Source organism: Filicampus tigris, chromosome 2, assembly GCF_054856515.1.
Source record: "Filicampus tigris isolate MCC_2025a chromosome 2, RoL_Ftig_1.0, whole genome shotgun sequence".
NCBI classification, from domain to species: Eukaryota; Metazoa; Chordata; class Actinopteri; order Syngnathiformes; family Syngnathidae; genus Filicampus; species Filicampus tigris.
Window position 1 is genome coordinate 25,693,457 of NC_141218.1, and position 25,415 is coordinate 25,718,871.

General features: G+C 41.1%; 1 protein-coding gene across 2 annotated transcripts in view; it reads right to left on the reverse strand.

Annotated features, from left to right (window-relative positions):
- Positions 1–25,415, reverse strand: part of pcdh11 (protocadherin 11) — a 187,659-nt gene that overhangs the window by 98,002 nt on the left and 64,242 nt on the right. Inside the window, exon 4 of one of the 2 annotated variants that reach the window (XM_086023093.1) lies at positions 14,173–14,232. The exons of the other annotated variant lie outside the window; for it this stretch is intronic. Within the exon in view, the coding sequence (XP_085879219.1) occupies positions 14,173–14,232 (60 nt within the window). The remainder of the gene's footprint in view (positions 1–14,172; positions 14,233–25,415) is intronic. 2 annotated transcript variants of the gene reach the window in all.

Consider the following 25,415-nt stretch of genomic DNA (forward strand, 5'->3'; position numbering starts at 1 on the left):
TTTAGAATTAACCCTGTTTGTTCGTTTTGGGTTTTTTTTTAAATAAATTAACTTCTCTACCAACTGCAACTACATAAAGGGGGAAATACAAACAATGATTTAGAGAAAATAATGTTTTGAACACATCACTGTTATAATGTTAAATATTATAAAAACAATTATTTAGCACAAACGAAAACAATGGTGTGGAACTGCTACAAGACGAGGTAGCAATAGTTCATCAACCCGCCTACCAGCAGATCTTGTGGCTAGGCAGTCAAAAATGCATTTCTCCACTTGAATGTGATGCACTTTAGCTAAATGTTTGTTAAGGCTGCTTGTTTAAGTCATTTCTTCAAGACTGTTAACATAACTGTCAAGGGTGAAACATTAATACTTATTATTACTTTTAATAACTTAGCCCCTGGGCTAATTTAGTACCAGGGCTTGGTACTGTCAGATTCCGCTTACCCGAGGGAAACATCGGGAAAGGACCCTGTCCCGACTCTCCGTTTGAAGGGTCAAAACTCTTATTTTCCCTCGCCCGCTCTAACGCAGTCACGCGAGGGGACGGGAGCGCTTTAAGTCGGCGTCAAGATAGATTCGCCTAGGTGTCTAACTGCCCCAGTTATAGAAAGCCTATCCGATTCGAATTCATTTATGTCTCCTTTAAGAGTAACCGCCTAGAATAAAAGAGAATAAAACGAACACTTTTCACAGCAGCTCCATCCCTTGAATCATTGCATTTGTTATTGACCTAGGAAAGTTTAGGTGTCCTTGTTAGAACCCCACGGATTTGTTAATTTGTTAAGCCGGGGTAACTATTATTTTTCAAAAATGACACAATGCCCCGGTGGTGAGGGGGTATCTGTACTTCCACTTAGGAAGGTTGAGTGGATACAAATAATAATGGGTTCATAAGAATGACAAAGATAGATACAATTTAAAAGTTTTAATGAAAATAGTATGATCATCAATCAATAATCATTCATCCATCACTAGTCTAAAGAACAAATTGGACTGTCAACCATCAACAATTTCAAAAATCTTCTCGAAACCAAAACACACAAATGAAACAAGCTACGTGAAGATACTATAGAACAAGGAGCAAAAAAATCCACTATTTAAAATTGTATGTGACATGGGCCATTGAGACCCTTTGACCTACAGCGGATAGAGCCCCCGCCCCCATATACACTATAGATCCAGAGAAAGAATAGAGAACCCGCTTTGTGCGTGCAGCGAACCAGTGCTGGTAAAAAATGGATCAAACACAGAAACAAGTCTCACAGTATCCCCCTTTGCTCTGTGCAGATCTTCCTCAAATATTATGTTGCTGGAAAACACCATTGCATCTTTCTGTCAAAAGTTGAAAAGTCTCAAACAGTCGAAAGAGGGAAGAGTAAAGAGAAGCCCACACCGAGTGGCTCCCTCAACTAAACAAACTTCTCATGACCAGACTAATTTCCACCATCGGGGCACAAATCATATAAATATCTTTGTCAAAGGCAAATGTGTGCTGCAGGAAGCCCACCCTGTGTGCGTTTTACAAATCTTGCTGTTTCCCTGGCCATAGCCAAGTGCATTAACATATGTTCTCATAGTGCATGGTGCTATTCTGCATATCAGTAAATGCTTATTACAGCAAGATGCGCCCTGCACTCTTCCGCTGAATATCCGTGAGTATTAAAACACATTCACATAGGCCCACTCAAAACAGTGGGGATGTGTCCCACATGACGGGGGGGCTCCGTAACATTTTAGTCAGAGGCCCCCTTTATCATATTGATATTCCTTCCCTCACAATAATAGTGGGTGGTAATAATGACAAATGAAGGCAAAATTGCAACTGCATCGTACACAGTGACCATAATAAGGTCATCAGCTGGTAATGTGTTGTTTTTTTCTTCAATATTTATGCCTTTTTAGCATGCAGAGTCAAATTCTCTCACTATGGGTTACATCTCCAAAGACTATGCCAGTATGAAATATGCAAAGTTAAAGGGTTAGAAAAATATCCTGAGCAAAACAGCGAGGTTACACACAAGTAATCATTTATAAATGGTTAATTCGTATAATAATGACATTCGTTTTCATTTGTCTATCATTTAATTTATCCCCAATGCCATATGCTACAATTCATTTACTAATCACGGAATTTGTGTCATGGGATGAAACTGAACTCTCTCAACTCAATTCCCTTTTGTTACACAATCTACCTACATGTATGGAGTCTGCTGATGATAGAGAATAACAAGATTGAAGTTTATACTGAGTAGAATGAGGTATGTACAGTATGTATGAGTATGCTGAATTTCTCAAAAGGGTGGAAAGTACAAATAAAGGAGAAAGAAAAAAAGAACTTGTGTGGCAGGGGCACACAATTCACAGATCCACATAACAAGTGTCAATAATCTCCACACAAAAATGTCATGGTTAGGTCACTGTAAATAGTTCAAAACCATTAAGCGTTGGCACAAAATGAGTACTAAACAGTAAACAGCGCGGCAAAGTGCAAAAGTTTGCAGAGTTTTTGTAACAGGCTGCCGACTCACAGGAGCCTCTTTGAAGTCTAAATTCAAACTTTTTATAGCATTTCATATAAACAGAGACACATTTGGTCATTTGCGTAATTCCCCCAATTTTGAAATGTTTGCGGTTATATTATGAACTCATTATAAAAAGCAGTAAAATACCTGCTATATTAACCTAAAATAGAAATATTGCTGTTTGATCTACATCTTTAATCAAAGTGGTGCTTGTAAATAACACATTTTTCTTCCATCAGAGCAGCTTGAACATTATTCTGTATATGTTCTGCTAAAGCTTCTTATCTCTAAAGGAGATGCCAAATTGTAATGAAATTTTAAAAAACTGCCAAGTATATAAAATAAGGCTCCAAAATCTGCTCCCATGCAAGGCAGTGGGAACACGTCCTGCTAGACCTTCAATTGTCAACCAAATACATTTTTCCATACATAATGTGCTAAAGTCTCCATAGTCAGCTGCACGCTGAAAAAGGTATGCAGCCGTGTTTAATAAATAGAAATGGACGGCCGTTCGGGAATCTCTCGGAATTCCTGATGGCCACCATGGCCCTGGCTATATCGCAACAATTCATGTACTAAATTGTTCTTAGTCGTTGCATGTTTTCATCACTTATCTCCAAACATATTGATTTTGTTTGGAAACAAATCACGAAAAAACATATTTCTATTAAGGGCCACATTGTAGTTACGGTTTCCCTTGGAGAGCCGTTATGATTGTGAATTTTGTGAAACCATATAAATGTTTTTGCTTGCAATATCTCAATGCTATTATGTATCACATATGACAATTTCAAGTTTTGGTTCAGATTTTTTCAAGCATCATGGAAGTTGACATTTGCAAGCCATATAAAATGATGTGGTGAGCCAGATCTGGCCTCCGGCCTTGAGTTTGACACCTGTGATTTATTTACAGGGTATTTACAGGGGAAGTCAACCCAAATATATATTTTTTTCAAGAATATGTTCTATGCAAGCCCAACTAGTTGAAACAAGGCATTCTGATAAATATTGTGTTTGCGGAATACATACCTGTCAATTTATACATTTTCCCCGTATTTTAAACGTTTTTTGATCATTTCAAATTGCGTACGCCGTATAACAATTTTTGTACGGGGGAAAAAAAAAAGAATTAAAACTCTTTTTTTGTGAGACCGATCTCGTCTTGCCCATTTCGGCTCTAATCCGGAGCGTCTGTTAGCGATTCCAACTGCAAACTTCGGCCGACTTTCAGAGCACTAATTTTGTTAATGTCTATTGACAGGAAAGATCTAGAGAGGGCCCAATTTATCTTAACTGCAAAGCTTTGGAGACGTATTTCTTAAGAGAACTAGCTTAGGCTGGACCACCATGCAAAATAATGAACCTTTTCTTGCTTTATTAGCGTCATTAACTATGAGGCGCTAACCTAAAGTTTTCCTCCATTGGCAAACAGTTGCTTGGTAGCAACTTTACCATGGGAATTGCTTGTCAGAGTGCGAAGTGGACATTTAGGGTAAAACCTTTTTAAGTGTGCTGCAATATCTGTTTGTGTGTGTGTTCATAAACTAATCCTGTGATTTTAACCGTATCTCTCCATCTCACCCAGCCATCATTTTGTTTATGATGTGGTAGCAGATTGTAGTACAAAGTGTATATATACATATATATATATATATATATATATATATATATATATATATATATATATATATATATATATATAGCTGGGCAGTCCATCCCTGGGTCAGACCCTCTGGCCCAGCCGGATGCCCATTTTTGGGGTGGAGGGGTGGGGGGTGACACATTTTTAAAAAATGTCTGGACTAAGCATGGCCGGAAGTGGATTTCAGTCCGGCCCACTAATCGGCCCTCATGCGTGTGACGTGCTCGTGAGGCGGCCAAATTTAATCTCAGCCTACTTGGTGAAAGGCTTCTTTGTAGGCTTCTTTCAAAACAACTTGTGTCCGGGTGTATATTCAAGCTGCGCGCAGCACTCAAGTATGGCACATCATGCACTTTCCTACTTCCGGAAATAGGCCGTAGCAAAACTGCTGTGGAGTGGTTTGCTGTCATGCTTTTATTTTGAAGGTCCGGAAGTGTGAAGGAGGGGGAGTGTGGAAAATAAGTAACTTGCTGAATGCTTGCCGACTTGTCGTTTGTTGGACCCATATAATTATACAATACGACAAACCAACCCCAGGGCTCGCAATGGAAGTAAGTACAGTACACGCAGCTGGGTAAGTCCAAGAGTATGTGGCACGTTTGAAGCGTGTCCACAGCGGGTTTGAATAGTAAGTTAGCCGGCGAATTGTCTTTATATAAACCTCTTCCGTTAGCATCCCTCCCGCGTGGCCATCATGCACGGTTTTTTTTTGTTTGTTTTTTTGGGGCGGGGGGGCGGTGATCGGAACGGGCCGGGGCCGGTTTACGAATATGGCCGAGGGGTCGCGACCGGAAGGGTACCCAGGTCAAGGGTGGAGGATATATATGTATATATATATATATATATATATATATATATGTATATATGTATATATATCTTGTCAAAACATTCAACATGATTAATTCTGAATTATTAATTCTGTCATTTTTTATGTTAATGATGAATCTGCATGGACATTTTTTTCGGTGCTGTCTCTGTATGTCAAGTTACATTAGGTCTCATGTGATGCATTCTAATTTGGCGTTGTCCTATTGATAACACCTGCTGTATGACCTGTCAAATTCTAGTATCGCAAACCTTCAAAAAGTCCTATATATAATGGAAATGGATATTATCTAGTCAGGATAAAACACTTATATATTTTCAATTTAAGGTACCAGAGCAGTTGGACTGTCGATCTGGAGTGCACAACGACTTGCCATTAATAGGTTGGAGTGTCAGGAGAGCCCAGTCTGGGCAGAGATTTCCATGTGGATATGAACTGTGGCACTGGGGTACATGCCCCCAGCCATCTGGGCTGATTTGACAAATGATTCTCCATCAAAGGCCTGTGCACTGATTTGTGCGGTAATTGATTGGAAGGGAGGTCTTCAAATCCCTGATTGGTTTAGGTGGATATAGAGGGGAGATACTGTGTGGCATGTGCAAGCAATAGGCAGCCATCCAGAGAGAGGGAGCAAATACAGAGCAGGAGGTCTGGGAAACTAAATTCTGAACTGTGCTTGAATCCTACTTAGAGAGATTTTTAATGGGATGCTGCAAGATATGTTGTTCTTTCTGTAAGAAGGGAATGATTTGGTTACAATACAAGGCGTGTGTTGCTGTTTTTTATTGCCCCAATGCACCTGTCACAATATCCAATTTGTTTGTTTCACCATGGAGATTGAATTTCACCATTCCAAAAGAAGAATTTGGTTTGTAATGAAATATCATTGATTGCTTGCATGTGGAGGTGTGGTCCAATATAGATATATGAGCATGGCAAGTTGGCAGAGACAGAAACACATATTAAATATTCCTTTCGCACTTTCCCCTGAATTGTTGATGCCATTAGCCCTTGTTGTGGAAACTGTGGGAGAAAAATAACATCTGTCACGGAGGGTTGTCAATGTTCTACCTATTGAGGATGATGGCATCCTCAAAAAGGGATAATACTGGAATGAATAGAAGTAATGCTGAATGTTTATTCATGATAGAAAATCAATGCCTTTTCTCCACTTACCAGTCATAATTAAGGTACACTTCCACTTCATGAGATACAATAAAAAAAACATTGACAATTCTGACTCCATCCATCCATCCATTATCTTACGCTTATCCGAGGTCGGGTCGCGGAGGCAGCAGCTTCAGCAGGGAAGCTCAGACATCCCTCTCCCCTCTCTTCCAGCTCTTCCGAAGGGATCCAAAGGCGTTCCCAGGCAAGCCGGGAGACAAAGTCTCTCCAGCGCGTTCTGGGTCGTCCTCGGGGTCTCCTGCCGGTGGTGAACACCAGGGAGGCATCCGTATCAGATAAGGATCTGGTGAAACAGATAAGGATCTGATAAGGATGCCTCCCTGGTGTTCACCACCGGCAGGAGACCCCGAGGACGACCCAGAACACGCTGGAGAGACTTTGTCTCCCGGCTTGCCACCTCAACTGGCTCCTCTCAACGCGGAGGAGCAGCGGCTCAACTCTGAGTCCCTTCCAGATGGCCGAACTTCTCACCCTATCTCTAAGGGAGAGCCCGGACACCGTGCGAAGGAAACCCATTTTGGCCGCTTGTATCCGGGATCTTGTTCTTTCAGTCATGACCCACAGCTCATGACCATAGGTGAGAGTAGGAACGTAGATCGACCGGTAAATTGAGAGCGTCGCCTTTTGGCTGAGCTCCTATTTCACCACGACAGACCGATACAGGGTCCGCATCACAGCAGACGCTGCACCGATCCGCCTGTCGATCTCCCGTTCCATCCTACCCTCACTCGCGAACAAGACCCCAAGATACTTGAACTCCTAAACCTGGGGCAGAATCCCATCCCCGACCTGGACAGGGCACGCCACCCTTTTCCGACTGAGGACCATGGTCTCAGATTTGGAGGTGCTGATTTTCATTCCGACCGCTTCGCACTCAGCTGTGAACCTCTCCAGCGAGTTGGAGATTACGGCTTGAAGTAGCCAACAGCACCACATCATCTGCAAAAAGCAGAGACGCAATACTGAGGCCCCCAAACTGGACCCCCTCGACACCTCGGCTACACCTAGAAATTATGTCCATAAAAGTTATGTCGGTGACAAAGGGCAGCCTTGGCGGAGTCCAACCCTCACCGGTAATGAATCCGACTTACTGCCGGCAATGCGGACCAAACTCTGATATCAGTGGTACAGGTACCGAAGAGCCCTTATCAGGGGGCTCGGTACCCCGTACTCCCGAAGCACCCACCACAGAACTCCCCGAGGGACACGATCGAACGCCTTCTCCAAGTCCACAAAACACATGTCATGTTAGAAAATTCTGACTTTACCATGATAATGCTTGTTTTTCATTTGAACTGTCTGAGAGGTGTTAATTCAGCAATGTATTTATTTTTGTGGTTATAGTTCGTACATTCTGTGTAAACAGTAATACAAACAGCCAGAGATGGACACTTTACCCTATTTTGCTGGTCCGTCCTCCGTCCTCTGTTCAGTTGCTGCATGTGATTTATGACTGCTAACAACTTCCTGTAATGCAGGTCACGTGCCGCCGTAGATGAAAGGTGACATACTTTTTCTTTTTTGTTTTAAACGCTTTTTTTTTCGAGTGTTAGTTTACGTAGATAGTAGTGTGCACTAAACTGTTTGTTTGCAAGTTTTTTCCTTGTGGTCAACTTGGGACCAGTCCATGGTCTACCAGTCAACTGTGATCGACTGGTTGGGCACTCTATTTTTCTAAATACAATATACATGGTTGAAGGTAATTGCTGAAAACATTAATGTGCAAAGACTGAGAACAATGTAGTACTGAACTGTGGAGCTATAGCATTGCAGTTTTTCACTATTTCTGTTTTCCAGATGTTTTTTTAGCGTGTGGCTAAAATGATGCCCCATGGATGCACTTTGGCATCCGGCATGAACCCTGACTATATAAAGGACTGTGGTCTCTGTTAGTGATAATGGCTATACGGCATGGTTGGGAGTTATTTAGTTACTCATCCTAATTCTACCAATCCAGGGAGCAGTTTAAGACAATATCGCACTGAGGTGCGAGCATTTGTCAGTGTTTGCAACGGTAGCGAATGTTGCGTTGTCGTCAGGGTGCAATTTTATAAAAAATTAAGATAAAAATAGTTACGAGTCATTATTCCTTTAACTATGGCATCCCAGTCAATTTGACGGTTCTGCTTACTCTTACGCACGTTGCGCTGGCACGGTGCCGCCGGGTTTCTGTAGCAACCAGCGGTTGCATTGAGAAACACTGCTGGTCACCACGATCAATTTACACAATTTTATAGAGTAGAGGAGGCGTTACATCTGCTTCAAAGTATTGACGAGTCTGAGGATGAATTTCCCGCATGACACACAGCGAGTCAGAGTAAAAAAAATTCCCCTTGCGCCGGCCAAGACGCGTCTCATGTAATATAAAAGACTGTTAGATGTGATAGTCATAGCGTTGTGGGTAGTGCATGACAGACAGAACTAAATGAAATAATGAACTTATGTGGTGCTTGTTGACATCATTCCCCCATGGAAAAAAAGAGTTCCGCGGTGCGATCGGGACGGAGTTGTTTTGTGTGCCGTACTTCGGATTAACTTCCGCTTCTTCGAAGTGAAGTGCAGTCAAGCCGTTTGTGACACGCGTCTCCTTTCCTTCGGCTCCAAACCAGCTGTATTTTATAACAGTTGACACGCACGCAGCGCGAGAGCTGCAAGGGACAATGGCGCTCCACTAATTGTTTTTCATTCATTTATGTGACAAAATTTACATTAAATTATAGACTCACAACATAATTTTAATAAACAAAATGCCTTAAGACACTCTAGCAGTGAGTAATAATTTAGTCGATGATGTCATTGCTAGAGCGCATTCCGTCAAATTAACGGGTCTCGTACTTCATGTACCGTAAAGAGTACTCATACTATTAAAAAAAAACGTTAATGCCATTGGCGAATGTTTGGCGAGCGTCTGGAGAACATTTGGCGAATGTTTGCGACCTTGAATGAACCCTGGTGAGAACGCATCATTTGCTACTTTGCTAACAAACACTCACAAACATTTGAGGGCTCGCACGGAAAAAATTGTGGGAGTGACTTCCTCTAGACACCGTTAGTAGCGGTAAATCATTTTTTACAACGGCTTTCATTTCACGGAGCAGTTCATTGCAATGTTTTTTTTAATTTTTTTTATTCCTTTTCTAAACGATCTTAAGCCCCCGTAGCATTTACAAATGTCCTACACAGCTTGGGAACTTGATGGCAATTGTACTAACATCTAGAAAAGGTTGCGTGTGTGGAGAGCAAGAGCAATGTTTTGAACATGCACCGTGGAAGAGGAGGCACATTGTGACAATTGGTACAGTTTCCAGCGCCTACCAAGGTTTACTCAGAAGGATTGTCCTGAAAATCTTCATTTCAAAAGACCAGCTAAACATTGTATGTGTACTCCATTCAATTTGTGGACGATATGCGGAAGCCCACGGAGCAGCATGCATTGAACTTCATGCTTACGTCACATCAAACCACCAAGGGAAGATTCGCCCTATGCCACTTAAAGATTGCGAGCAGTGTCACATCAGGTATGAATTTTATATGTACGGGGGACATAACACTTTAGTATTAGTCAGGCAACAACTTTTTTTTCTCTTAAGAGTTGTGACATGCGTTTGGACTGCTAGTCAGTATCATTTTAATAATTTCAGCCCAAACATAATACATTGTTTAATAACGTAATATTTTCATCTTAATCTGCATTAATACTGTTACTGTTATCATGTACCATGTTTTCTATGTTTTTGGAGCACATATATGATGTGGTTAACAAGCAGTGGGAAGTAGTGGGGTTGATAGAGTTTTGGCTCGTTCCTACGTTGGCTTTAAGGTAAATAAGACTGTGTCCAATCTCTGAACAAAACACAACCCACTTTATTACTATGTAGGTACTGAGCTTTTTTAGATAGTTAATCGCCTTACTGTCTGAAGCAAGAAAGTCCAGAAAGTATCAAAACATGCTACTTTAGACTTTCGCTGCAGCCTTTTTGATGTCATCCTCCATTCTACATTAGCAGGAAGCGAGATGCAAATATTTCCTCTTTTAAGCTGCAACAACCAGCATTTCCCCACATTAAGTCTGTACCTGTCATAGAAAGTGGATGCGTGCAACCATTTACCATCTAAACAAAATGCTGCTTTGGGTTCAAACTGGAAGTCATTCCCACAATTAACTCAAAGGCTTATGGTGTGTATAGGAATAAGGAGGATTTATATCACCTATGCTGACTCTCATTGCTGGTTGCAAATGATCAATTAAAAACAGTGCTTTTAAGAGTTAGGGTTATACATTAATGTTACATTGAATTTGTCAAACAGTAATGGGTGGCACTCTCGTAAATGTGATATCCTTCCTTCACCAAGTTGTGTTACCCTCACTGACTGCTCGTACTTAAAATGGGAGGGGTAGGGGTTGTGTCATTTTGCCTGCACTGACTATTAAAAAACCCAAAACAAAACAAAAAACAGCTCATATTGCTGATGGTAAGGTTAGCAGTTTTTTTTAACCATGTCTTTTTAAAACTATGGTACACAGCACCTTGAAACCCGTAAGTTGGATGTCTGTATGATAAAGAAAGAGACCGGAGTGGCCTGTTAATGTGACAGTGAGAGTGGCTGACTGCCTTTATTACACGGCAGGCTGGTTGCGCCGCATACGTTTTCCCATTTGATCGAGACATGCGGTTGTTGGTAGTGACAGACGCCACATCGCACTGCTCCCAGAGGCCACAAATGACCTTTCAGCTTGTCTTTTTTTTTTTTTTACCCAGTAACGAACTTCATTTGTTTGACAATGACCACCAATAGAGCATTTACGCCTGTTATCTATTGAGACACCCCAACCTTAATTGTCGTGTCCTATTCGAGACAAGTTGAGTAGATACACGCTTGCATGCGCATGCGAGCATACCAGCAATGCCTCACTCGCCACGCCTCTGCAGCTTGATGCATTTAATATAAACTTAATTGCTGTATGATGACCCTCTTGTTTGGATGCCAGAGGGATTTGCTTTTATTATGCAGAATGAATCATCATGAGGGTGTGCTTATGCAGTGGCCATTTCTTGACTTGAGATGCTGCTACACGCTGTTTTTTTTGGGTTTTTTTTAACACATTCATATCGGTTGCAATCAGTGTGTTAACATTCTACACGCTAGTTTCCCGGGATGAATGCACTTGAAGAGGCGGGGGTAAGTACCAAGCTCATTAATCAACTTTCCTATTGTTGAATGATTAGTTACAGGGGAGGATTTTGTTTTGTGGGGCAAACACATTGGTGAAAGGACATCTTGATGCACAACTGTAATTTGTCTTCAATTTTTCTGAGCTGGCACAAAATGAGTAGCAGTCAGGCCTCACACGATCTGAGGTGCTTGAACCCCACCCCCATCCCTTGCCCTCTCCATCTGTCACCTAACAGGATTAAATTGTACATACGGAACATGCGTGTATATACTGTACGCACTTGTGTGTGCCTGCATACAATTGCACAAACACAATTAGCTGCACAGAGTAACATAAAAAACACCACCATTTACTACTTGCATAAATCCTATTTGTTTTATTTTAGAAGTATCCAGCGTGACATGAGTGTGACACTGCTGTTAATATGCAGGGGGAAAAAATCTATGTATGCTCTCATTATTGTGCACTACTTGTGGTTTAATGAGAAACACTTCTTCATGCTGCAGCTTTGTGAAAAACTGACACAATTTTCTACCGCCTGAAGCCTGGTGTCAGAATTATGATCTTAGCCTCACCCTTTACCCGGACTGCCGTACTGTAATGATGCTCTGAGGTGAGACCACTCATCAATTATTCACAGAATCCAAGATTTTCACTCTTAATCTTGCCAGCTAGAGGAGACCATTTAAGAAAACTAGCAGACAAAATAAAAGGCGCGGAGTGGGGAGGGGAAAAAAATGAAGGCGGCAAGTTGCTTGGTGGGTGAATGAGAGAGTTTGCGGCAGGCAGACAATGCATTCGATGTGAGTATAATTGCAGTTTAACAATGTGTGGGCCTTTGGGATTTTCACTATGCAGTATATGGCCTTTAGTCTAAGGTCGCTATGGAAACCAGAGGACCCCAACGACCCACGGTGCCCACCCACTCGGACAGCCGTTAATCATCTTTTCTCAGATCCTGGCACTGCAGAATTTGGCCAATGTGTCAAGAAGCAATTATACATACCCGATCTCTTTCCTCCCCTCTCCTTCCCCAACTCTCTTAATATAATCACAGAGCAGCACGTTGAAAAGCCCTCTCGTCATTACACTATCTTGAGTAGAGGGCGGGGTGGGGGGTGGGGGGCGTTTTGCGGCACACAATTCATATGAGGAGAAGACGAGCAAAAAGACGTAGACAACCATTATGAATGTGAATATTCTTTTTCATATGAATCATATCCAGTCATTTGCCCGCTCACTTAACAGGCACACGAGATGACTGACGTACTAAATTACCCCAGCTGGCCCATTGCGATGGTGGCACATTTTGGGTCGGTGCAGATCACGAAGACTAATGGGAGCTGACGAGAGGGAAATGATGTTCTGCTGCTAACAGCTAAAATGTAAAGACCCATCACGACAGCCCATCCACAAACCCATTGTTTCCCCATACATGACCAAACGGGTGCACAGAAACAGAATAGAGTTAAGGAAAAGGAACACCTCTAGACCATCATCATGCCATCACTCTGCCACAGAGGATGAATGTAATGTTGCAGTGAATACCTACAGTATTAACCCATGGAAGAATTATTTCATACTGTCATGAATTACATGTTGCCTTTTGATCAAAACTTGATAGCCTTTTCACATGATTTCACCGTGATAAAAATGAAGTATGTCGTATTTTCTGTCCTCCCACATCTGCACTTGCCAAAGTCATTTCATGACAATGAGATGTACATTAGCTATACTGAAGAGCACATAGCTTTGACCAGTTGATGACAAGCTGCCAGACAGGTTCCCTCCATTGAGCTTTTTTATTGAGGTCGTTCACTTCTCGCTGTGCCACCACCGCCACTCATCCACCCGAAAAATGGACACACAGTCAATTATGACACATCCGCTGCTAAGTGAACTGAGATTGGGTGAATTTCACTGCATAACACATTATCACATTGGGGAATGGCTCAGAAGTAGAAGTGGAAAGTTACTTCAAAAGACTTGACGTCATTACCGTGTGGTGATGACTGACCCTGCATGAATTGGGATCATTAACATTGAATAAATATCCACATATTGCTACAGCCAATCAAACTTGACGGACATTAGAACATAAGAACATTTATGAGCTACTTTATCGAAATAAGTGCAGCCGATTTCAAGGGCAAGGTTGAAAAAAATCTTAACCCAGCCCAAAAAATAATAATGTAATTTGCCAGGTTTGTGTAAGGTGAGGACCACAGTTTGGAGGATTTTCCAGACTGCTCATTTTGCAGCATGTAAAACTTTTTTTTTTTTTAATTGAATTTAACATACTCATATGTTTACATTTTGAATACAAGTTTGTTAAATGTTTGGGAATATGCTTCTGGCCAATAAAATCTGTAGGTCTGACTCCGATTATTATACCGTATGGGTATTAGACAATTATGTCATGTCATGTCATGTCATCTTCCAAACCGCTTATCCTATACAGGGTCGCGGGGAATTGCTGGAGCCTATCCCAGCCGTCAATGGGCGAAGGCAGATTACACCCCGAACTGGTCGCCAGCCAGTCGCAGGGCACACATAGACACTGTCACTGAGCGGGAATCGATCCCACGCTGCCCGCACACAACTCAGGCGTGTGTACCACTACACTATCAGTGGACCTAGACAATTATGTGATATGTTTTAAATCATTTTGTTATTATCATTCTACCGCATCATACTGAGACATTTGGGTCAATGTTGAACACCCACTTAATCACCAAACATGGTTCTGAACCTGATAGAGGGTTAAAGGTATTTTCTTAAATCAAATTTCTGAAAGCAAGGCGGATCTTACCTTATGAGGACAAATGGGTGGTGGCGAGTTAAAAGACTTCTCTGGCATTTGGATTGCATTCTACAAGAAAAACACATTATCAGAAGCATATTTCATTGGAGGTCATCTGGAGGTCAAATTGTAGCTTATTTCCTATCTGTAGGAGCACTTTGGGAAATATTTTAGTGGGTTCCAGCAACTGAATAAGCAAGCATGTGCCATCCGACCACTAATCCAAGACCTGCAGCTTTTGTTAAGAGTCATATTAAATCTTCATCATATTCATATCTATCAGACATCACGTGAGCAGGGATGATGGTTTTGTTTTGCTTTCTAGTTTAAACCATTACTTCAGTCCCTCTATGAAGATTATAAATCCTCCTTTGTAGGAAGATTGCCCCAAACATATGTCTCTTTGCTGGAATGCTTTTTTTTTCTTTTTAGGTTAAATGATTATCACATTGTTTATATATAAATACATTGCTTGCATACAAGAAAACCCCATTAACAAGCAGACACGAGGTATGTCAACAAGCCAACAACAGATGGTCCCACTGCTTGTGATTATGCAAAGATCCAAATTATTTGCATACTCACAGTTCCATGGAAGGGGAAAAAAAAAAAAAAAAAAAAAAACGAAACAGTGAAGTGTCTTGAGCTGACCTTAGTGAGGGATACAAATGTATGAGGATAAGCCAGCAGGAAAGTGCAGAGCGAAAGAGCTACCAAGGAGCTGTGAGTCGTGTCCTGGGCCCTGTTGTTTTCGAAGCAGGTGCTTTCAATTATGCCCTCATATCCAAACATGCAGCTGGGGCACGTTTAATGGTGCCCCGTACGATAGCACCAGACAGATGTGACACTCAACTTTAGACTCCTAACATCTATATTTAATTGTATAGAAGGAAAACACCTCACTGGCCAGCCTAACCAAGTGAGGATTAAAAAAAAAAAATGCCAAGCTTTTATTGCAGCATAAACACCACATTCATGAAATATAAATGAATAAATGGGCCTAGCTGGGACAATGAATTTAGTCGACAAAATTTTCCCTGCAGATTGAGTAGGCTATGTAACCATGATACCATCTAATTGATGTGACAAATAAACATGAGTTATTGTCTTGGGGCATAGATGCTAGAAATGGTTGCTTTGTTTGGGTGCACACAAACACACATATACATCCATTCATCTAGACAGAGCGATTTCCCCCAATGACCTTCAATCCAAAACTTTCTCTAATAATCCTGTCACTTACTGATCAAGTTGGAAGAGCAAAATCTTTTGCAGGAAGCCAAATGACTTTTCCTAGTGTCACTATCACCTGGACCACCCACCGGCGTACAAAACACCATGATCCTAATGTTCCAGCTCGACAAAAGCTCTTTGCCAGCCGACATGAACATTACATGGGCACAAACGAAGTCAGAGTCGAGCTGCTAACCCTGCAGAGATAAAAGATTTTCCATCTCATTAGCCTTGTCACCTTTGAATGAACTGCTAACAGGGCAATGTGACCACAAACAATGAACAGAGCTTAAACCAACACTTTGTTGGAATCATACCTTAAAAACAACAGAAATAATTAGTATGGTGGCTTGTAACAAGGAAAATGGCGCATCTGTGTCTTCTTTTTTTTTTAAGCATTAGCACCAGTGGTTATAATACTTTTCAGAATTTGTACTGTGCTTGTACAAACTTTGCTGCGCTATAAATAACTTTTTTTTTTAGGGTTTGAATCTAGATCATATTATTTTCGCTTAGCTTCTGACTAAATTAACAATTACAAAGGTTGCATGGGATCAACATGTTCCTTACTGCTGTGTTAACTAGATGGGCTTCACATGCTAACTTTTGTTAGCATGTGTTGTTTAACAAATGCTAAAGCCACTATCACACTGAGGGGCAAACATTTGCGAGTGGTCAAAGTTAGCAAATGTTGTGTTCTCATCAGAATGGTCGTGGCCGGAATGGTACCCAGGTCATGGGTGGAGGGTCGCGGCCGGACCGGCCAATAAGGGTCAAGTGCCCAGCTGTGTTCAAAACCTTCAACAAACCCTCACAAGAACGCAACATTTGCTAACTTCGTGCACCCTTGCAAATATCATCAAAACATATCTTTCTCTATATTGTTTTTTAAAATCAAATATATACACATACATGCAACGGTGTCATGAAAATAAATCTGTTGCTTACTCTTAATTAACCTTAACTCCAACAGATCTACTCATAATAAACCACAAAAAATAGAGAAAACTGAAATTCTGGTCTCCAGCAATTCTGTTTACTTTAAATTGCATGGTTTAGTTCATATTGAATTTACATTACATAGTGACCTTATGATCTTTATTTAAAAATCAAGATTAAAGGTAAACAAAAGAGTAGGTATTCAACCTTCAACAGTCATTTTAATCTAAGAGTGCAAATATTTCAGGAGATAAAATATTGACAAATAAAAATGAGTTCACCAAGCAATCCTGATTACCACTAATTCAGTTCACACACAGAAGGGAGCCAAATCAAACTTAACATCAAGTGCTGATGATGTAACTCCTACATTTCAACACACATTCCCCAAAGACATCAACACTGTATTGGAATACTATGTATTCTCTTCTGTTTTGTGATATTTTCAGTAATACTTCAAGCTGTGGACATTTGTGAGTAAATTATGCTTACACAAGCTATGAAATAAAAACTGTTAATCTAACCATTTTAGCACACAAATAAAGTCAACATAAAGTACAGGGGGACAAAGAGTCACATTTTCTCTGCAATATTTTACACAGGAATTTGTTTGACAATGCTTGCTATGGAGAGTCTCTGATTACAGCACATATTGATGTTTTTGTCTTTTCACAGTGCTAAAGTTATTATTATTATTATTATTATTATTTATTTATTTTTTGTAATTTGATGAGGCTTGGACTAGCAGCTGGGGAAACGGAAAGATACATGAAACATGATCATTTTTGTCTAATTTCTTGGAAAAATTGAGTTTTTACATGATTGATTTCAGCTGTTTTGTTATATGTTAGAAATATATCCTGCGTTATATATTTATCAAGCCACAAAAATAAACTCTAAACATCTAAATGGTTGTTACCATAGTTAAGGTACCTTGGATCTACATGCAAGATAGCTGTATAAATACAGAAGTAGTCTGTTCACATTCAACATGCCAACCTCTCGAACAAACCCCACAAAAATAAACAAGAATGTCTATTTAGGGTTGAGTGGACAGGAACTTGAGACACTTTTGTTTTGAGCGCCATCAACTCAACCTCCAGCATCCACACACAGGAAAGCCTGTAAGTGTTGTCATATATGGTACACTGTTGTCACCACTAAAATATTCCAGGCTGCATTTAGTCATTTGCAGCAGCTATATACAGTACGTACATTATATACTATATAGCGCTTGACTCGCTGTTTGCAATACGGTCCTCTCCTCCCAATGAAATGCACTCTCACTGGGTTTAAAGGAGCAATGCAGTTCAAGGATTATCAAATGCCCTTGATCATGTGATTTTTTTTTTTTTTTTTAATTTGTGGCACATAGTTCTAAATCCGGGGTGAAGGAGCTCTTGACAGTGCAGAATGTAATGAGTTAAGAGGCCTGTACTATAGTGATGAAAGAGAACAGACTTAACAGAACTTTGCGTACTGGGGCTAAATCCTAAAAAATGCCATATAAATGAGATGTAAATTATACATATATGTTATTCATTGTTGCATTGCTACACATGCACATTATTGTGTTTCCATTAATGTAAGTTTTTTTTCTTTCACGTTGAGATTGGATTCACCTGTTATGAAGATGCCAGACTATTTGGGTATTGGGATGCACATAACTGTACTGAAGAATATTTGCCTTTGTAAAAAACAACAACAAGGCTTTGTATGTCTGAAACATCCGACGACCGCCCCCCCTAATCGCCCGTAACACCCCCCCCAAAAAAAAAAAGATTTTCTCAACTAAACTCCTTCTCCCTGACCCCCATGGCACCCTGCTGCTGTTCATTAGAAAACTCTAAGCCTGGGGCTATTTTGCAGGGTTTCAATCCCTGCATTATTATTTAGCTACTTGAATTGGACATGCGATCAAAGGTGCACGCAATATGCGCAACACTTGTAATGCAAAGCAATGCCTTTTCCACGAAGCCCAGACTGAATCCTATAATAGTGAGCCAGGGGATCTGTGGCGCAAACTGTCCCTCAAAAATCTCCTCTTCATCCTCAGTGTACAATCACCCCCAATTAATGTCATCACCAGGACCAAAATGAGATGTATCAAAACAATTATTTTGATGTGGATTCAAGCAGCACAAAATTTCAATGTGAATGGCACCGGAACCTTGGATCATTATAATGCCTGCGTACAGGCAGAAAAAGCCCATCAAAAATGATTGAATATCATTTTAATGGGTAAAAACCTACAAGGCCTTCATACTGCCTACCTGACATGTTATTGATAGACCATGTCAGTCAAGCTAAAGAACACAAGGACAGCATACAGACAGGCTGACAAGACGTAAGCAGACTGCCTTCCATCTTCCTTCCTGCCTGGCATGTTTATCTTGTATGTGAGCGGAGTGTGGCACCGTGCATATGCATACACGACGGCGGTGGTTGAGAAAAACAGTGCCTGAGGGAAGCTGTGCATATAGCACAGAGACTTTGAAAACATTGCCAGGGTGGGCTTCATTTGCGAAGCAATTTGACAACAAAAGAAGAATACTTCACCACTACAAACCAAATTTTAGTGAAACCATGGCATGGCTGCAGAGTTTGTGGAGAGAAGGGATTTATGAGGGTAACATCCAGTGTCTTATGTCTTGTTCATAGACCTTGCGCTGCACCAGTGCGATCCAATGATTGCTTTGGCAGGGGAAGAGGGTCTAATTTACATAAGAAGGGAATTCTGGAATCACAAGGGAGCTTGCCTTTAACCAACAGGCCAACAACCCTCTGGAAAAACAATGCAATTACAACTTACAAGGCTGTTAAGTTTCAAACAAACTTTTGTTTCACAGTAAGAACACACACATAGTAAACTGTTCTTCTATTTGTGTGAATGCTGAGAGGGCAAGGGTGCGCGTGTATACTGTGTGTATATATTTACTTAAAACCATTATAGGTGGATTGGCGGACAGGTCCATCACAAAGGGGGTAGAGTTGCCAACTGTCCCGTATTAGTGGGGACGTCCCGTAATTTGGGCTAATTTGGTTTGTCCCATACGGGACTTTAAATGTCCCATATATTGACTATCAACTCTTGCAAATACAGAAAACTGAAATCTACCGATCCTGTAATATAAGATGCTTTTAGTAAAGCTTTGGATGGCGATTGGTTGTCAATAACGACGGACACAGACGGGTTGGCAGCTCAATGTCTTTTACTTGTATACTTGCTTGAACATACATTGTTGGTTCTTAAACAGTGATAGCACATTACAGCGCTCCTAATGGAGACTCTCGGTACTACACATGACAGATCCTAGATCAGATAAAGCGTCAATCTCAGAACAAGCGGCAATCACTCCACCTGTCATGTAGGGACTTCTCTCTGGCTGTGCAAAATGACAGAAGACTGCTTGAGTCAGTCAAAAGCAGCCAGAAATATCCATAGAAAAAATAAATTTGGTGATTCACACTCCTCTTTTACATTTCAGATTTCTTACACCCATTTTTTGATGAAAAGAGCCAAATTGTGGTTTCATATGAGGTTTCATATGAGGTGACATATCGTCGCTGTCCTGTGAAAGGATTCGGTGGTTGAACATTAAATGAACAGCGATCACGGATTTGGGGTAGGAGTCCAGGCACTAATAGGTATAATCTTTGGGTGTTTGGTTTTTGACAGACTTCCTCAACATATGTGCAATTTCCAAAATGCATGTTCCGGGTTTGGGGGAAAATGTATTTTTTGGCTCACTATTCAGTATGTAGAAAGTAGGATTGTTTTTTCATAAAGGGATTGATGCTTGATTCTTCTCGAACACAACATCACACACCTGCCAGAAGATCACCAGTCAGCATGAACTGAAGATTTAGTTTGTGCTTTCTCTCTCTCTTTCTCTCTCTCTCTCTCTCTCTCTCTCTCTCTCTCTCTCTCTCTCTCTCTCTCTCTCTCTCTCTCTCTCTCTCTCTCTCTCTCTCTCTCTCTTCACTTTAATTCTGAAGAGCTTCTGCTGCCATGGATTGTTTTGACAAGTGCAATATTGCAGTGGATTAACAAGAATAGGATTCAATACCATGTGGCTTCATAATCTGAAATATGTTGAGGATGTTTAATATTGTTTTTGAAAGCAGCTGTTGCAATATTTTATAAAGGGGGGTTTAGTCGTCAGAGACAAACGGGGGATTGAGTATCATAGGGGCATTTCCCTAAAGGTGAAAACAAATTATATTCCATTTTATTCCAGTTTACCGCATTTTCATGGAATGGTGAATAGTCTCCAGAAGATTTTTGTTTTTTTTATGTGACCTCCAAAACTCATAGGTCTATTCAACATATAAATGTACAAAAATAATATCCTTGCATCCATTTTGTTTCAATTGCTTACTATAGCTACAAAGGTGTTAAAGTTCAATTATTCAGATATCATTTGTTTGCAGCGAACGTTAATCAATGGGATTAAAGTATGGTATGAAGTTTTTTCTTTTTCTTGTTACAGCCTCAATTTGCATAATGGATAATGTTTTTTTTTGCAAACCCTAATTCCAATGAAGTTGGGACATTTGTAAAATGTAAATAAAACAGAATACAATCATTTGTATAGACGAGATACTTAATGTTCAAAGTGATAAACGTTATTGTTTTGTTTTTTGTTTTTTTCAAATATTCGCTCATTTAGAATTGAACAGAGCTGGGCTATGTGACGGAACAGTCCGTCTATCTGTCACTGACAGACGCCTGTTTTGCTGATGATTGACGAATGACGGGACAAAAATTAAAATAGATGGCTTCAGCATGGACAGAGACCCCCTTATTTAGTCCTGGTCGGCAGTACGTCATTAGTCTACTTTTCGCGCCGCGGCTTCGAAGGCCGGGGCGAACGCGGGGAGTAAAATAGTGAGTTGTTGTTGCTTGAAGCACAGATTTGAGCGAGAGACCAGGCTGTGAACAGACTTCCAAAGCGCATTCAGGCCTTGTCTACACATAGCCGGACTTTTTCTAAAATAACAACTATTCCTCCCCCACTCCGTGTTGGAATACACAACCTCATTTGTTAGAAACGCAGCTACGCTACACCGCGGAAGTGCGTTTTCAAATGCATTTACAAGCATGCCAAGCCTCTAGGTGGCAGTAGTTATCCAAATACCACCCATACTGTCCGCCGTATAAAATTAGAGGAGGACCGGCCTACAGATGGGTACCATTTGTTTCCCCACGTAAAAAAATGACGGACAACGGAAGGTTACCCACGCTGCATACGGATGATGAATAACGGACACTCAATTTTTAGGAAAATGCCCAGCTCTGGAGTTTAACATTCCAAAAGAGAAACCACACTCAATAAGCATTTGGAACTGAGGACACTAATTGTTTAAGCTTTGTCGGTGGGAATATTTCCATTCTTGCTTGATGTACAACTTAGTTAATTTGCTCAACAGTCTGGGGTCTCCGTTGTCATAATTTTGTAAAAGCACCACACCTGTGATGCTACACTGTTGAAACACGTGCAGAATGTGGCTGGCCTTGCTGAAATAAGCAGGGACATCCCTGAAAAACATGTTGCTTCAATGGCAGCACATTTGACTGTAAAACCTATACAACATATAACTTTCAGCATTAATGGTGCTTTCACAATAATCACATTCTGATTTTATTCACGTTTTACACAACGTCCGAGTCTTTGGAATTTGGGGTTTGTATAAAGTTCGCCTTGTGGTACATTGACTAGATTAAGATGGCCTACTTAGGTTAATACCACTAGATCTATATTTTATTGGTAAAATGACCTAAATGAGACATAGCCTAGTATGTACTTTTTTGTTTTGCTTAAAACTCTATTTAAAACTCTTGTAAAAGTAGGGCCAGTGTTCCCTTTGACATGAAAATTCGCCAAATACTTTTTTTAAAAAAAAAATATATATATATACAAGTAAATATAAGCTGGAAACCTCTCTATCCATGAATATTTCTGGGTGACTTTCCAAGATACTTTGTCTTGATGAAAGAGTCTCGCTTTGTTGAAATGTCTTTGGGATCCACCTCAATCCGCATGGCAGGAGACAAAGTTGTACACTTGACCATATAATGTGGCATGTTTGTCACAAGCCAGAATGCATTTCTCTCTTCAAAGTATATTTCTTGGCCTGCTCTCGTCACTCACTCCCTCGGACCAATTTGTCGCTCTAAGCCTTGCCGCGCTTCTGCCAGTGCCTGGATGATAGCAGTGGGCCTCTCTGATCCAGGCAGTGGCGAGGGAGCAGGCCAAGTGTTACGCGAGCCACCCTGAGACACCCGGCAGGCACTTATGCCGCCGATGAACGCCTACATGGCAGCAGAGACCTGGCAATGCACTCTTTCAATTTAACACAGAAAGCAGCTCAACAACTTTCTTGGGATGTTTGTTTTGAGCTTGTGCATTGCATGCATTGTTAAGTCCCCTTTCTTCTCCAGGTCAAGACTGTAATGAGGTCCCCTTGAGAAAAATAAACCTACACAGAAGAGGTTCTTTTGAATTTATGTGGACTCAAATTGGTGTTCACTGAAAAAGGCCAATGACATGGTTGGCAAGCTGCAAGGGGCTTCCAGGACTGGCAACACGTGGAGGTCAGGGTTATAATAGTTTGTCATGTCATGTCATGTCATGTCATCTTCCACACCGCTTATCCTGTACAGGGTCGCGGGGAGGTGCTGGAGCCTATCCCAGCTGACAATGGGTGAAAGGCAGACTACACCCTGAATTGGTCGTCAGCCAGTCGCAGGGCACACACAGACATTGTCACTGAGCGGGAACCGATCCCACGCTGCTCTAGCGAAAATGGGGGTCACTCGTAAGAGTGTCAATAGTTTGTAGCGGGCGGGAGCAATGCCTGCATTACTCCTGCACGCCTCTAGGGGAACCACGTCAAAGTTTTATGTTATTCAGAAGGGAATTTGACGAAAAACCTCATTAAATCAGTCATAAAATATCAAGGTGCTACAATAAAATAAGTTGTGAGCTCTTGGAATAACAGAGAGGTTAATACCTTGACCCAAACACACCCAATTCATGCTTGGCTTCTGTATATGGGCAACTATTCTAACATACAAGAAAACACTACGATATAGCAAGCCTAAATAAATGAAGAAAAAAAATAAGAAAACAAATATCGAAATTAACTGGGAGGAAAAGGAAAAGTGGACGCCTGATAGGTGAGCGTAAGGACGACTATAGTCTAATCGGCGGACTTTATGAAATGCACACATTTTGCTAGCGTTAACTATCAATTTGTATGCACCCACTGTGAAAAGCCTCGGTGAGTCACACAGTAGTCACTTACATTTGCTGAAGCTCACGTGATGAGCGAAGAGGGGAAATACCTTCACTCATTTGCAGATGGAAGAACAACCAAAAAAAGGAAAAACAGAAGAAGGCTGCTGGGAGCGTGACCAAACTTTGTTGGGTTCTCAGATGACCTGACCGGCCGTGGCGCGGGGCCGGAGGTCCGAACGGGACAGAACCGGCGTGTTGCTTCAGCGGTTGCTGCCCAAGGACCAGAGTCTGGCGCGTCTGCCACGTGTGTGCTGACTAGGTTCGGAGTGACCCAAATTTTCAGCTTTGTGCAGATCTACCGCGGGTAATTTTCGGGCACGTTGGAAGCGTCAGCCAAAATGCAGCCCAAAAGATCAAAAAGTTGAGAAGTAAAAGAGAGAGTTTTAGAAGTTTCTTTTGAGAGGGCGGATCTTGTGTTTTTGGAGAGAGCGTGATGTTCAGAGAGAGAGTGAGAGACAAAGGCCAGGCCTTTTTATCTCCTTAAGAAAAAGGGGAGGGGATGAGATGTCCACCCCCCGTTCAGCTCAGGTTTCAGGTGAGCCTCAATTCATGACAATAAAGTTAGATTTGAGTCTATTAAATTGTCCTGTTTAAAACCTTTGTGCATTTCACAATTCAAAACTGGCATCAATTTTCATACTTCAGCTGGAAATATCTCGTTCTGACTGTGTCCAAAGTTTAGGAGTGTAGCCCATATCTACACTCGTAAACCTGCACAGAAAAATGATTATTATCATAGAGAAGCAGAGTCATCAATGCAAAGTTAGCAGGATACACACAGTAAACAATACACAAACATACAGTCAATTATGTTTCATTTCAAGGTAATTTTGATTGATCAAAAGCATAGGAAGTTCAATGCTGCAGTTCTTATGTCGACCTCTTGGGGAAGGTCTTCATCCTGCACTGTCGATGTTCATCGGGGTTTGTAAGAGGAACCTTCTGGCTTCCCGCTGGGGAGGAGGCTCCATTAAGTCTGTTTTCACTCCTTTCGAATCCACATCCGTTGTCTGGAGAGGTTTTCAGGTGACGACAAGTGGCTCCTTATCAGGATTTGGGGTCTTCCTGAGTCCTAGCATGTCCATGTAAAATCCAATTGTCGGGGTCGCCTGGTGATTCAATTGTTTTTAAGTGAGGCTGGAGCAGACTTGCTGGCATCTGGCTGAATCAGTCTCATAACCTGAAGATGTGGTCCACATGAAGGCATATTCGCTACACTGCCCGCACACAACTCAGGCTTGTGTACCACTACACCATTAGCGACCCTATAATAGTTTGGACATTTTCAATGTAGTTAGTGTTAATTTACTTTTGCATTTTATTTTTTGAAATTCTGAGTTTAATTGTTTTCAGAGCGGTTTTGTTATTTTTTTAAAGGGGAAGTCAACACAAACATTTTTTTTCAAGAACATGTTTATGCAAGCCCATTAGTTGAAACAGGGCATTCTGATAAATATTGCGTTAGTGGAATATGTGTTAATCCACTCGTTTTTAGCCATCTCTGGGGGCGGCCAGAATGTCCTCTGTCGACTGAAAATGACATCACAACTGCTCACAACGACCAATCATGGCTCAGATTCAGAAAACAGGTCAACCATGATTGAATAAGAATAAGAATAAGAATGCCTTTATTGATCCCACAGTGGGGAAATTTTCATTGTTACAGTAGCAAAGATATAGGTCACACAGGGGCGGCGGCATAATGTGGCCATTAATGTATAACATTGACGGCAAACATTTAGAATCAAACCTATGTAGATATACGCAGTAACATGT